Source organism: Citrus clementina, unplaced genomic scaffold (genome assembly GCF_000493195.1).
Source record: "Citrus clementina cultivar Clemenules unplaced genomic scaffold, Citrus_clementina_v1.0 scaffold_5, whole genome shotgun sequence".
Classification (NCBI taxonomy): Eukaryota; Viridiplantae; Streptophyta; class Magnoliopsida; order Sapindales; family Rutaceae; genus Citrus; species Citrus x clementina.
The window spans coordinates 9,813,291-9,826,580 of NW_006262201.1; the positions used below are offsets into that span (position 1 = coordinate 9,813,291).

Below are 13,290 nucleotides of genomic sequence, written 5' to 3' on the forward strand. Positions count from 1 at the left end.
GAAGTTACTTGTGCTGATAATGCTGTAATTGCATCTATATTATGTACCCCCATTGCTCCTCTCACTGTTGTCTGTCTAGTTGATGGCCACTGATAATTATTGTTAACAATTCTCTCTAAAATTTCATAAGCTTTAATGTAAGATTTAGATAACAAAGCTCCATTTGTTAAAGCATCAACCATCAATCTGGTACTTGGATTCAACCCATTGTAGAAGGTTTCTAGCTGTATACAATAAGGAATGCCATGATGAGGACACCTTTTGAGCAGCTATTTAAATCTCTCCCAAGCCTCATACGAACTTTCATCTTCAAGCTGATGAAAAGAAGTGATCTCATTCCCCAATTTTGCATTCTTGGTTGGTGGAAAATACTTTATTAAAAATTTGTCAGCTAATTCATTCCATGTAGTGATGGAATCAGATGGTAATGAGTTCAACCATGCTCTGGCTCGATCTCTTAAGGAGTAAGGAAAAAGCCTTAGTCTTAAAGCATATTGCGTTACTCCAAGAATTTCAAAAGCATCACTCACTTCCAAAAACAACTTAAGATAGAGATGAGGATCTTCAGTTGGCAATCCATTGAATTGACCCACTGTTTGCAACATTTGAAACATCACTGGCTTAAGTTCAAAGTTTGCGGCTTCCACTTCAGGTCTGACTATTCCAGGATGTACAACTTGAGGAGTTAACACAGCATAATCCCTGATAGTCCTATCTCTATCATCTGCCATGTAAATGATATTGCTGCTGCCTGGTTGTCTCTTATTAACATGCTCATTTTGCCCATCTTGAACATTGACAGGTTGTAGTGGTCCGTGAGGGTCCAAGTTTCCCACATCTTGCAAATTATCCATCCCTGAAATAGTTTTTGAATTTCATTGTTCTCTTCGCAGTCTTCTTATGGTCCTTTCAATCTTAGGATCAAGGTGAAATACAATAGAACTGTCTTTATGCATGCAAGTATTGATTTGTCAATAAACAGAACAAATTAGATCAAGTTGGCACTGTCAAGATTGACTTCACACTTTGAAAATAAACAATCAATCCCCGGCAACGGCGCCAAAAACTTGTTGGATAATTTTTAACTCAATTGCTATTGATGTCAATGTGCAAGTGAACACAATAAGTAATAAAGTGATGAATATTCAAGATCGTCTCCACAAGGATTAATGTTACTAGAAAGGCTACAACAATCACGATAGTGCAAACTTCTTTTGTTCCAAAAAGATTAAAAATTAATTACCACTGAAATAAACAATAAAAGAAGAAACAAAAATAAGTTAATGCAATAATAAATCAAATTGAATGAATTGCGTAGGAAGAATTCAATAGGGATGAGGTAGTTAAGTGATCAAACTCTCTTCAGGGACTGACTGTTTTGTCTAAATTAACACCAGTTGCTACAGTAATTCTTACAGCACTAGGCAGAATTATTTTACATCCTCAGATGTCGCTTATCAGATTTCTCATACCCTTAAGCACCTAACAATGACTGTTATAGTACAATTTATGCACTAGTTTTGCATTGTTTACTTCCTTTAATATCGATTTTTTGCACTTAATAATAGTTATTTACTTGTGTTTTATTTTTGTAAGTACAATTCTATTGATTGGTGCTAAAATTGAGCTACAAGATGATGTTTGAGGATGATTGTTTTCCTAGAAAAATTATGAGCTTCAGAAGAACTTTGTTGATAAGGCGTGGGCGCGTGCTGTCGATTACAGACCTGCAGTTTTTAGTTTAACGTATTTTGTCTTTTTGGTTATTTTTGTAATTACTAATTTAATATTTAGCTAATATTTTAGATATTAGTATTTTATTTTAAAAAGAACTCTAGAGGAGGAGAGAGGGAAGAGAATTTAAGAGAGGAATCTATTGTCAAAGAAGGGAAGAAAAAGAAACCCTAGATCTAAATTTTTCTCTTCTCTATGAAAAACTAAATCTATTATTCTGGTTAAAGGTTAATGAAGCTTTGATTCATCACTACTGTGAGATCTTTCTTATGCTTTAATTGTTTTATTACTTTTTGGGTATTTTTTTATTCTCTGAATTATTGTCATGATTATGTTTGTTAATTAGATAATTGGCCACTATTTAATTATCAACTTAATCTATTATCAATTAAAAGATTCATCGTATGAATATTTTAATGTTTGTGATAAATAGCATAGCAGTGCATTGTGTAATGAGAATAAACAATCTAATTTAAATGAACTATCGTATGCGTTTGTTGATTAGGATTTGGGTCTCTCTGATTTTTCAGGCTGTCAATTGATTAAATCATATGATCGTATCTAGGGTTGTCTATTGATTAGAGAAATAACCAACAGTCGTACCTTGGTTATTGACTAGTTAAGGAGAGATTGGCTATTAGAGAGTCTCAGTAGCTATAACCGGTCTATTCATAAGTAGTAATGATTTATATTTGAATCAATGATCAATAGTCGAATCAAGCTGAGTTAATTCCTTCAACCAGAGCTTTCCCCAATTTGAATTACAATTTTAATTTGCATTCTTGTTATTTTAATTTGATTTTTATTATTGTCAACAATTCCCCCATTTTGCATTTTATATTTTAAAAGGATTTAAATAATTACTGATCTCTGTGGACACGACCCTGCTCAATTACTATACACAATTTATTTAGAGTAGGTATTTATTTTTGCTGGCTTCGACAACCAACAAATTTTGGCGCCGTTGCCGGGGATTGGTGTCGTTTATTTAATCCTTTTTACGTTTTACTTGGTGTATGGTTTTTTCTTCTCGTACAAGTACACTTTCATTTGATCTTGAAATTAAAAAGACGGCTCGCCAGTTGAGACAGCAGACAAAGCGAGCTAAGCAACGATCCTTGTCGCCTTTACTTTCTGAATTAGATACGGTGCCTGATTTAGTTGAATCATCTAGTGATTTAGAAGAACAAGTGATGGATAGAGCTGCACCTGTAGAAAGAACTCTTAGAGAGTTAGCTGAACTAGACTTGAATCAGCAACCACTCTGCATTCAATATGTAGGCTTGGAGGTAAATTTTGAATTAAAGTCTGGTCTATTTATTTGTTACTCAAGTTTCATGGTTTTGCAGGTGAAGATCCTTATAAACATCTCAAGGAGTTTCATGTTGTGTGTTCAAGTATGAGGTCACAAGGCGTGACAGAAGAACAGATTAAGTTGCGTGCTTTTCCTTTCTCTTTAGATGGACTAGCTAAAGACTAGTTGTACTACTTGCCTCCTGGATCGATTACAACGTGGAATGGTTTGAAGAAGCAGTTCCTTGAGAAATACTTTCCTGCTTCAAGAGCTGCCAACATCAGAAAAGACATTTGTGGGATCAGACAACTTCTTGGGGAGACTTTATATGAGTATTGGAAGCGATTCAAACAATTCTGTGCAAGCTGTCCTCAGCATTAGATTTCTAATCAACTTCTTATTCAATATTTTTATGAAGGACTATCATTAATGGATAGGAGTATGATAGATGTTGTTAGTGGAGGCGTGTTGGTGAACAAGACTCCTACTCAAGCAAGGGAGTTGATATCAAATATGGCTGCCAATGCACAACAATTTGGCAGCAGGCAATATCCCACTTCAAGGAAGGTGAATGAGGTAAATATTTCTTCTGTTGAACAACGTTTAGATAAACTTACTTCTCTTGTGAAAAAGTTTGTTGTAGGTAATGTCCAACAGGTGAAGACTTGTGGCATTTGTTACAATATGGGTCATTCAACTGATATGTGTCCTACACTTCAAGAAGAACTCGTTGAACAAGCCAATGCAGTTGGAGGATTTCCAGGCATGCCTCAGAGGAGGTATGATCCTTATGCACAAACATACAATCCGGGATGGAATGATCACCCCAACTTCAGCTATGGAGTTAGGCCATCAGGATTCCCACAACAGTATCCACCAAGACAACCAGCACCTCCACAGTCAAACTCCAAGTCAGGTATATCTCTTGAAGAAATTGTTAAATCACTTGCGACTAACACTTAACAATTTCAGCAAGCAACTACAGCAAGCATTCAGAATTTGGAGAACCAAATGAGTCAATTGGTGACTACAGTGAGCCGTCTGGAGTCTCAAGTAATAGGGAGGTTGCCTTCACAATCTGAGGTGAATCCAAAGCAAAACGTTAGTGCTATCATCCTTAAAAGTGGGAAGGAGTTGCAAGAGCCTAGTAAGAAAGTGACAAAGCATGTAGAAGATGAGCTTGAGAAGAATGAATTGATGCCTAAATCTCAAGATGCAAAACCCACCAGAGCGAAACCCCTACCTATTGTGATACCTCCTCCTTTTCCAAGCCGGTTTGCAAAATCCAAAAAGGAGGAACAAGAGAAAGACATCCTTGAGACATTTCACAAGGTTGAGTTAAATATTTCTTTATTAAATACTATAAAACAAATACCTCGATATGCTAAAGTCCTTAAGGAACTGTGCACCTCCAAGAGAAAATTAAGAGGAGATGAAAAGTTCACATGGGGGAGAATGTTTCAGCAGTTCTCCAAAAGAAACTACCTCCTAAGTGCAAGGATCTAGGTATGTTTACTATCCCTTGTAAAATTGGTAGTGTTAGAGTTGAAAAGGCTATGTTAGATCTAGGAGCTTCTATTAATGTCATGTCTCGTTCCATTTATTCATCTTTGAACGTTGGTCCATTAAAAGAAACTGGTGTGATAATTCAACTAACTGATAGGTCTAATGCATATCCTAATGGGGTACTAGAAGATGTCTTAGTACAAGTTAATGAGTTGATTTTTTTCCTGCTGATTTTTATGTACTTGATATGGAAGAGGATAACTCCTCTAATTCTGTCCCAATTTTGCTAGGAAGATCTTTTCTTAAGACTGCTAGGACTAAAATGGATGTACATAAAGGGACTCTTACTATGGAGTTTGATGGAGAGGTTATAGAATTCAATATGAATGATGCCATGAAATATCCTAGTGAGGAACATTCGGTATTTTTTATGGATGTTATTAACCCTATAGTGCAAGAAGTTTTTTACAAGGAAAAAACGAAGACATTTCATGATAGAATGATTTTGAGAAAGGAGTTCTCTGTTGATCAAAAAGTTCTTCTTTTTCATTCAAAGCTTAAACTTTTTTCGGGTAAATTACGTTCTTGCCGGGTTGGACCTTTTATTGTTACTAATGTTTTTTCTCATGATGCAATTGAAATTCGGAGTCCGACCTCTGACAAAGTTTTTAAGGTTAATGGTCATCGCTTAAAACCTTTTTATGAAGGTTTTTCGATGAATATTGTGGAGGATGTGGCTCTCAAGAGTCCCAATTATGGAGATTGATGCATAAATGTGTCCAGCCAAATACATAAAACAAAGGCGCTTTTTGGGAGGCAACCCAAATGATTTATTTATTTTGATTTTTGTTATATCTTCTTTTAATTTTGATTCGGATTTTTTAAAAAAATAATGTGTTTGCTTATTTTGGCCAGAAGAAAATTTTTGATAAGGCGTGCCCACGTCTTAACTAATAAGTACTTCTGTGATTTTTAAAGTAAAATGGTTTTAAGGTGTGCCCACGTGCTTATTTAAAAAGTACTTCTGAAATTTTTAGTGTCTCAAGTGATTCATCATTAAAAAAAAATTAATTTGATTTATTTATTTGAAAAAAAAATAAAAACGAGAAAAAAAAGAGGTTTTTTTTTCTTTTCTTTCTTTTATATATTATTTATTTAAAAAAATGAAAAAAAAATCAAAAATCACTGTTCACAAAATCCCTAATTCAAAAAAATCATTTTCTTTCCCGCAGCAACCAGCCGCTCCAGCCTTCACCGAGCATCCCCAGCAGCAGCAGCAACCGTGCGCGCAACCAGCCCCATCCCGCTCCACACAGCAGCCATGCACGCTCTGCCCCAGCCTGAGCACGCAACGCAACAAGCGTCACTAGCGCGCAGCACCAGCAATCCCCCAGCGCGCAGCATCAGCCCCAGTGTGCAGATCCATCGCGCACCAGTTCGCAGCACCAGCATCCTGCGCACGCGCAGATCCAGCGTCACCAGCGCGCAACATCAATCCCAGCCCGCGCGCGCAACACAACCAGCACCAACCCATGCAGTACAACCATCCGCGTGCAACTGAACCAGCAGCCGTGTACCCGCAACCTCCAGCCGAGCAACAATAGTCCGCAACCAGCCTACGACCTGCATTCCAGCCGCGTGAATCGAAATCTGTGAGTGAAATTATTGTAACAATGCCGAAAAGGAAAGCATCAACTTCCAAGTCATCTAAAAAGACATCCATCGCAAAGCAATCTAAGATTGCCGCTCCTACTACGGTTCCATGGAACACAATTTCAGATTCACGCCAAGCCGTGGGACAAAGATCGAAACATGGAAAAGGCATGAGTGTTTTGCCACTTGGGGAATCCAATCTCAGAGGGTGCCTCACATTCACGACTCAACAAGAGAAAGAAAGGTACAAAGATATTTCCAAGCGAAAATACTTCCAACTAAGTATATTCATTACCCGACTCTTGAAAAATTGAATATTAAGGATAATTTTGATTCTTTGATAGATAAGACTGGTTTGCATAAGTTTGTTGATGTTGATTGTTTGGGTTATGTTGAGTTGATTAGGGAGTTCTATGCTACTTTTCAATTTAATATACCGAATGATTTTACTTTACATACCCCGAATGTTATAAAGTTTAGGTTAATGGGATGAAATTTTTCACTCTATCACGGATTTTAACCTAGCTTTAGGATTCATTGATGATGATTATTCTTCTAGTGATGCATATTTAGGAACAACTTGTGACTTTAGCGAAAATTTTAAGCCTTATGGTCTTTGGCGTAATTTATCTGTTGATCACAATGCCTATGACCCGAGTAAATCAAAGAGTTCTTTCTTATATGATCCTGTTTTGAAATGTGTGCATCGATTCTTAGCATATAATTTTTTAGGAAAGAAAGATCACTCAGGAGTTTCTCTAAATCTGAATTTTATTTTATCTGGTGCATGTTAAATGATGTGAGGCCTAATTTAGGTTTTTGGTTAGTAGATCAATTTCAAAGTGTGCTTAAACGGTATAGGACTTTATTTCTTGGTCCATACATTACTCTGTTAGCTACAAACCTATGTGTGCTTGATCCTGACAATAATGATTTGCATCCTGCTTGCAAAAAGGAATTTTTGGATATGTCTGTGTTTGAAAGAACAGGTGCGGTCGAATTCAAGGAGGAGAGATTTTAGTTTACTGAATCAGGACCCACTCAACCTCCAAAGAAGCTTTATGCTAGGAGTGGTGCTACCTCTGATGACGAGTTTGACGACGACACTGCTGCTCCGCCGACTATTCCTTCTACATCCGCACCACCTTTGAGCATTCAATTAGAGAAAATGGAGCACAAGCTGAACAAGATGGAGCAGAATTTGGCCGCATACTTCGAGAGTGGGATTTATCCCACCATTTCTGCCAAGCCCATAGACGTTATAAGGATCAAAGCTCACAATTCAGGGAAGTTTTTACCTTTAATCATTTATCCTTACGCTTTAATTTTTATGTGAGCTTTGATTATCTTACATTGGGGACAATGTAAGTTCTTGGTGTGGGGGAGGGATTTTTGCATTATTGATGTCTGGAAGTATTATTTTCACTCTACTCATTCTTAAACGATTTTGGAGTTAGTATGCTTCATATATTATTATTTTTCTTTTCTTTTCTTTCTCACTATTTTTTTCCCATCTATCTCAAATTATTCATATCTATTTTTATTTTACCATATTCTTTCATCACTCACATTTCATTTTTTTTATTTCTACATACATCTTTCTCGCTTATTATCCTTTTTACCTTTCCTTTTATATATCACTCATACCTTCTTTTCATTCTACACCACTATTGATGGTTGATTCATTTGAAGAGTGTACATGATTTGATGGCAAATTTACCAACTTTGTGAGGATTTGAGCTTATGAGCAACCACTTTGCTCTAATTATTTTTGTTATGTGAATATCAATCTTAGTTTGTTTATTCTAGAACTTGCTTTGTTATGCATGTTGAAGCCACATTACGGGATTTTATGCATTAAAATGATAAGGGCAAACTACTTTCCATTTTTCTATTCTCACATTTTTCTTCTTTTTCTCCACCCGAAAACCTTTATTTGTTATCTTTGTTTGAGCCTTAACCATTACCCATCTAATTATCTCCGTCTACTTAACCATTTTTCTTCTTTTTGAGCCTCAATTTAAGGAGATTTTTGGACTCATTGGGTGGATATATTTTGTTGCTTTTTCTACCTTGTATTAAAGTTTCTCAATTAGATCAACAAGCATTATGCATGAATTAAATTGTGCAAGGTTCGTTTCTTTTGTTTGATTCATCACTACTGAAAAAAACAAAAAAAAATTAAAAAAAAAACCAAAAAAAAGAAAAAGAAAGAAAAGGAAAAAGAAAAAAAATGTTTAAATTCTTGGTGACTTGAGTAGACATAAGCATTTCGGTATCATAAGGTTCATTCAATAGTTCATTCTTCTAATTTTGATCTCTTTTTCTTTTATAGACCTTTCTTTTTCATTTAACCCATTTAACCCTGTTACAACCTTTTTAAGACCCTTAGATTTTTGCATTTAATTCATGTTTTGTGGATTGAGATGTGATATAAGCAAGCTTATGGTAATAGCATTCTTTGATTTGATTTGAGTGCATAAATGATACCCTAAACACTTTGAGTGCATGGAGTGAAGTCAATGAGAGTGCTATTAAATCTTGTTGCACTTGAATTTTGAATGGATCTTCTTGGTGGTTGAATGTTTTTCTTTTATATTAGCTTATGAGATCCTATGCTTTAAAATTCTTATCTTTTGAATGTTGATCGACTTAAATTCTTGAGGTATGCTTGCTTAAGATTGTTTTCGGATGAGTTGAGATGAGAATTGAGTGGAGATTTGGGATTAGTCTTGAGTTATATGCTTGAGGACAAGCATCATCTTGGTGTGGGGGAATTTGTTAGAGTACAATTTATGCACTAGTTTTGCATTGTTTACTTCCTTTAATATCGATGTTTTGCACTTAATAATAGTGATTTACTTGTTTTTTATTTTTGTAGGTGCAATTCTATTGATTGGTGCTAAAATTGAGCTACAAGATAATGTTTGAGGATGATTGTTTTCCTAGAGAAATTATGAGCTTCAGAAGAACTTTATTGATAAGGCGTGGGCGTATGCTGTCAACTACGGACCTGCAGTTTTTAGTTTAATGTGTTTTGTCTTTTTGGTTATTTTTGTAATTACTAATTTAATATTTAGCTAATATTTTAGATATTAGTATTTTATTTTAAAAAGAACTCTAGAGGAGGAGAGAGGGAAGAGAATTTAAAAGAGGAATCTATTGTCAAAGAAGGGAAGAAAAAGAAACCCTAGATCTAAATTTTTCTCTTCTCTATGAAGAACTAAATCTATTATTCTGGTTGAAGGTTAATGAAGATTTGATTCATCACTACTGTGAGATCGTTCTTATGCTTTAATTGTTTTATTACTTTTTGGGTATTTGTTTATTCTCTGAATTATTGTCATGATTATGTTTGTTAATTAGATATTTGGTCACTATTTAATTATTAACTTAATGTATTGTCAATTAAAAGATTCATTGTATAAAGATTTTAATGTTTGTGATAAATAGCATAGCAGTGCATTGTGTAATGAGAATAAACAATCTAATTTAAATAAACCATCGTATGCGTTTGGTGATTAGGATTTGGGTCTCTCTGGTTTTTCAGGCTGTTAATTGATTAAATCCTATGATCGTATCTAGGGTTGTCTATTGATTAGGAAAATAACCAACGGTCGTACCTTGGTTATCGACTAGTTAAGGCGAGATTGGCTATTAGAGAGTCTCAGTAGCTATAACCGGTCTATTCATAAGTAGTAATGATTTATATTTGAATCAATGATCAATAGTCGAATCAAGCTGAGTTAATTCCTTCAACCAGAGCTTTCCCCAATTTAAATTACAATTTTAATTTGCATTCTTGTTATTTTAATTTGATTTTTATTATTGTCAACAATTCCCCCATTTTGCATTTTACATTTTAAAAGGATTTAAATAATTACCGATCTCTGTTGACACGACCCTGCTCAATCACTATACACAATTTATTTAGAGTATGGCATTATGAGCATACATTCTCTACCCTACAAGGTGAATTCCTATGTCTAATTCTTCACACATTTTAACTCAAAGATAGCCCTTTTGGGACTCAAGTAATCTTAATCCAGGAAACTTAAGTTATGATCAAGTATTACTCTATTAATTTCCACTAAGACAGGTCCTTTTGCAGCTCTTTCTTAACTTGAACCATTAAATGGGTGGTCAACCAAAATAATGATTATAATAATAGTTATTAGAGTAAAATGCTATAGCAATCTTGTAGCAACTCATAAGAACAGTCAAAAACCCATTTAGATTGTTTGTCACTCAACTACAAACAGATTTAGTTCATACTTCGAAAAAGAAAAGTAAACAGCAAAGTATTGGCCATGAAATACATCGTTTCAATCAAAGAGTAAGAAAAGGAACAAGTAAAAAACAATGAAAATTGAATCCAAATTGTTCTGCTGATTTCTTCACTGATGCAGACTTGAGTTTCCCTTGAATTCTGATTTTTCCTTCTTTTCCTCTTGATTTTCTTGATGTCAATTCACCGCCACCCTTTTTATGTGATGTGCGCTCTATTTATAACTGAAAACTAAGGTAAACCAAAGCCTAGGGCACGCGTGATTCAAATTAGAAAACTGCAGATTGCAATTTTGCAGATATCTCGCACTAAGTTTTCTCTATAGTTGTTCCACGATTACTACAGCAATGGTTGCCCCAACAACGGCTATAGCACTGCACTGCTCCAGATCTTGTTTCAATTATTTTGTGGCCATATTCTTCCTCATTTTGCCATCCTATTGCATCAGCATCTCTTCCATAAATTATAAGCTTCTGGAAACCTACAATTATGCACATAATTTGAGCACGAATTACCTTAAATCACGTAAAACTTATTAAGACTAAACTAAAATGAATGTTTATTCAAAATATAACAAAAATGTAATAAAAACACATCATTTACTCTCTAAGTGATCTTGATTTGAGTCTAGAATGGCCATAATAACTCTCATTTCATAGAGTTATCACCCAACTTCACAAATGCAGGTGCAAACTTCTTAATAGCACGTGAGAAATTGACTCCAAATTGTCTTGAAAAGAGAATAACTACGGTTAAAAAGCATCAAGTATCGCATTATAGAATGCGATAATTCCTATGACCACACCGTCCACCGATGGCATTGCTTCTCCACTGCCAGAACCTTCTCTAATCGCTGGCGACATCCCCACTGATCAACAACCCTCACAACAACTATTAACATTTCAAACCATAAACCCTAGATTACAACAAATCTTTCAAAATATGCTCTACGTTGTCGCCACCTTGCCTACCTCCGTTGGTGGCGATTACTTACTGACGAAACCACCGTTGAACCTTATGTACTCCTAACAGCTGCCTTTCACCCTCCCTGTACCACCAACCCCCTCAGGCACCAGTACACACGAGCACAATCAAAACTCAAGCACCACTTATTGGCCACTATTTCTGACTCCTTTTAGTAAGACAAATCCCCTTAGCTGCAATATATCTCACCAACACCTTGCTGTCTCTCTTTTGGCCACCGCTAGTGGCACCATCAACCTGCCAGCCATCTCATATCTGCCACTTTTGACCACCCAAACCCACTCTACTGTTTAAAACTGAGACCAGCTGCTAAATGCAGAAAACCTTAGTTATAATAAAGAAACCCTAGCCAACATCCATCTTTCCAAACCTAAAACTAAACCAAACATCAAGCCCAAACCCATGACCCTTTTTCCACCCCTCACTCTTGGTCATACATCCAACCCACCCTAAAAGGCCTCTTATACATCTATTACAAATCCTGAAGTTATCCTCAACCGTAATGCTAAGTCTTTTGTTGATGTTATTGCTGGCCCCCTGGAATCTTCAATTTGGGAAAAGCCAGTTTTAATATTTCATGGTAAAATTGTTATCCACTTTTCAGCTACAGATATCCAGCCCATAGCATAACCATTCAAACTTTCCCTTGTTAGTAAGTTTTTGTTTAGCCGCCCTCCTGTAGATGTGATTCACAAATTCTTTGTTTCTTGAGTTTTAAAGGTAGTACACAGGTTACTTTGCTAGATAATTGATCAAGCTTTAACTTGGAGTGGATTACTCATGTATTTGGGTTAGGCAGACTTGGTATGTTAGCGGCAAGTTCACGCGTACTTTTAAGTAGTCTACATTTATGCTCTAAGGAGTCTCAGTTGTTCTTGTTTAGGAGTCTTTGCCTTATTTACCTGTGCATTTCATTCATTACAGAGATGCTTTATTTTCTATTGTAAATGCTATTAAAAAGCCTTTACGGGTTGACCGTGCCACTGCTGCTGTTAATAGGCCCTCGGTGGCTCATGTACTCATTGAGTATGATGTTTCACGGCTATTGTTACCAAGACTTTGGATTAGTAAGGGTGATAATGGGTTTTGGCAAGATATCATCTATGAGCGTGTTCTGTTATATTGTGCCACGTGTAAGCATCTTGGTCACTTTGCTGATGCTTATTTTGTTTCTAATCATGGGCTTCAAAAGCCCCAATCACCTATTGGTTAGGTGAAGGATATAGTTGTTGATGATACAAGTACGATACTTATTACTGATGGTTTTGTCTAGCCTACTAGGGATTTTGCTACGTATGTGGTTACTAAGGATAATCGACTACAGAGGCCTGCTCTCGTCCAAGGTCAGTCTTTGGGCCTGGCCCCCTCGATGATGTTGCTTGGCCGTCTGCTCTTTTTCCTCAAGATACTGTAGACGCGACATCTAATTCGATTTCTTCTCTGTGAGTTCCAGATGATGATGGTTTGCAACATAATGTTGCTCTAAGAGATGTTGATGGATGCACTAAGGTTGCTAATTCTCTTGTTTTGGATAATCCGAGCGCTCTAAGGACTTCCACAAGCTTTACTTTTTTCAGGTCTATAGTGGATGATATTCACTCCATGGTTGTGAGTTTTAATTACCATTCTACAGATATCCCTAATCAGTCGGATGAGGAGTTTAGCTCTGACAGAAATCCTGCAGTTCATGATTATTTTGCGTCTAAGCCTGAGGGTATAGCGGGGCATGATCTTGACCCCGACCTCAGTATTGGTGGCCTCCATTCCTCTAGTTTTAAGAAAGGTTTCAAATTAGTTAATGGTCGTAAGTATTGTAAGTATTTTTCTCGGC

General features: G+C 36.0%; 1 protein-coding gene and 1 non-coding gene across 2 annotated transcripts; both read left to right on the top strand.

Moving 5' to 3' along the window:
• The first annotated feature begins 240 nt into the window (after positions 1 to 240).
• LOC112098757 lies at positions 241 to 347 on the top strand. Its single transcript, XR_002905865.1, has one exon. It is a non-coding gene; the product is annotated as a small nucleolar RNA R71 (small nucleolar RNA).
• A 3,110-nt stretch (positions 348 to 3,457) lies between these two features.
• On the top strand, positions 3,458 to 4,534 carry LOC112097878. Its single transcript, XM_024183472.1, has 3 exons — positions 3,458 to 3,604; positions 3,686 to 3,944; positions 4,062 to 4,534. Exons 1-3 carry the CDS (start codon positions 3,458 to 3,460, stop codon positions 4,532 to 4,534), a joined length of 879 nt encoding a protein of 292 aa, XP_024039240.1.
• The last annotated feature ends 8,756 nt before the right edge of the window (positions 4,535 to 13,290 follow it).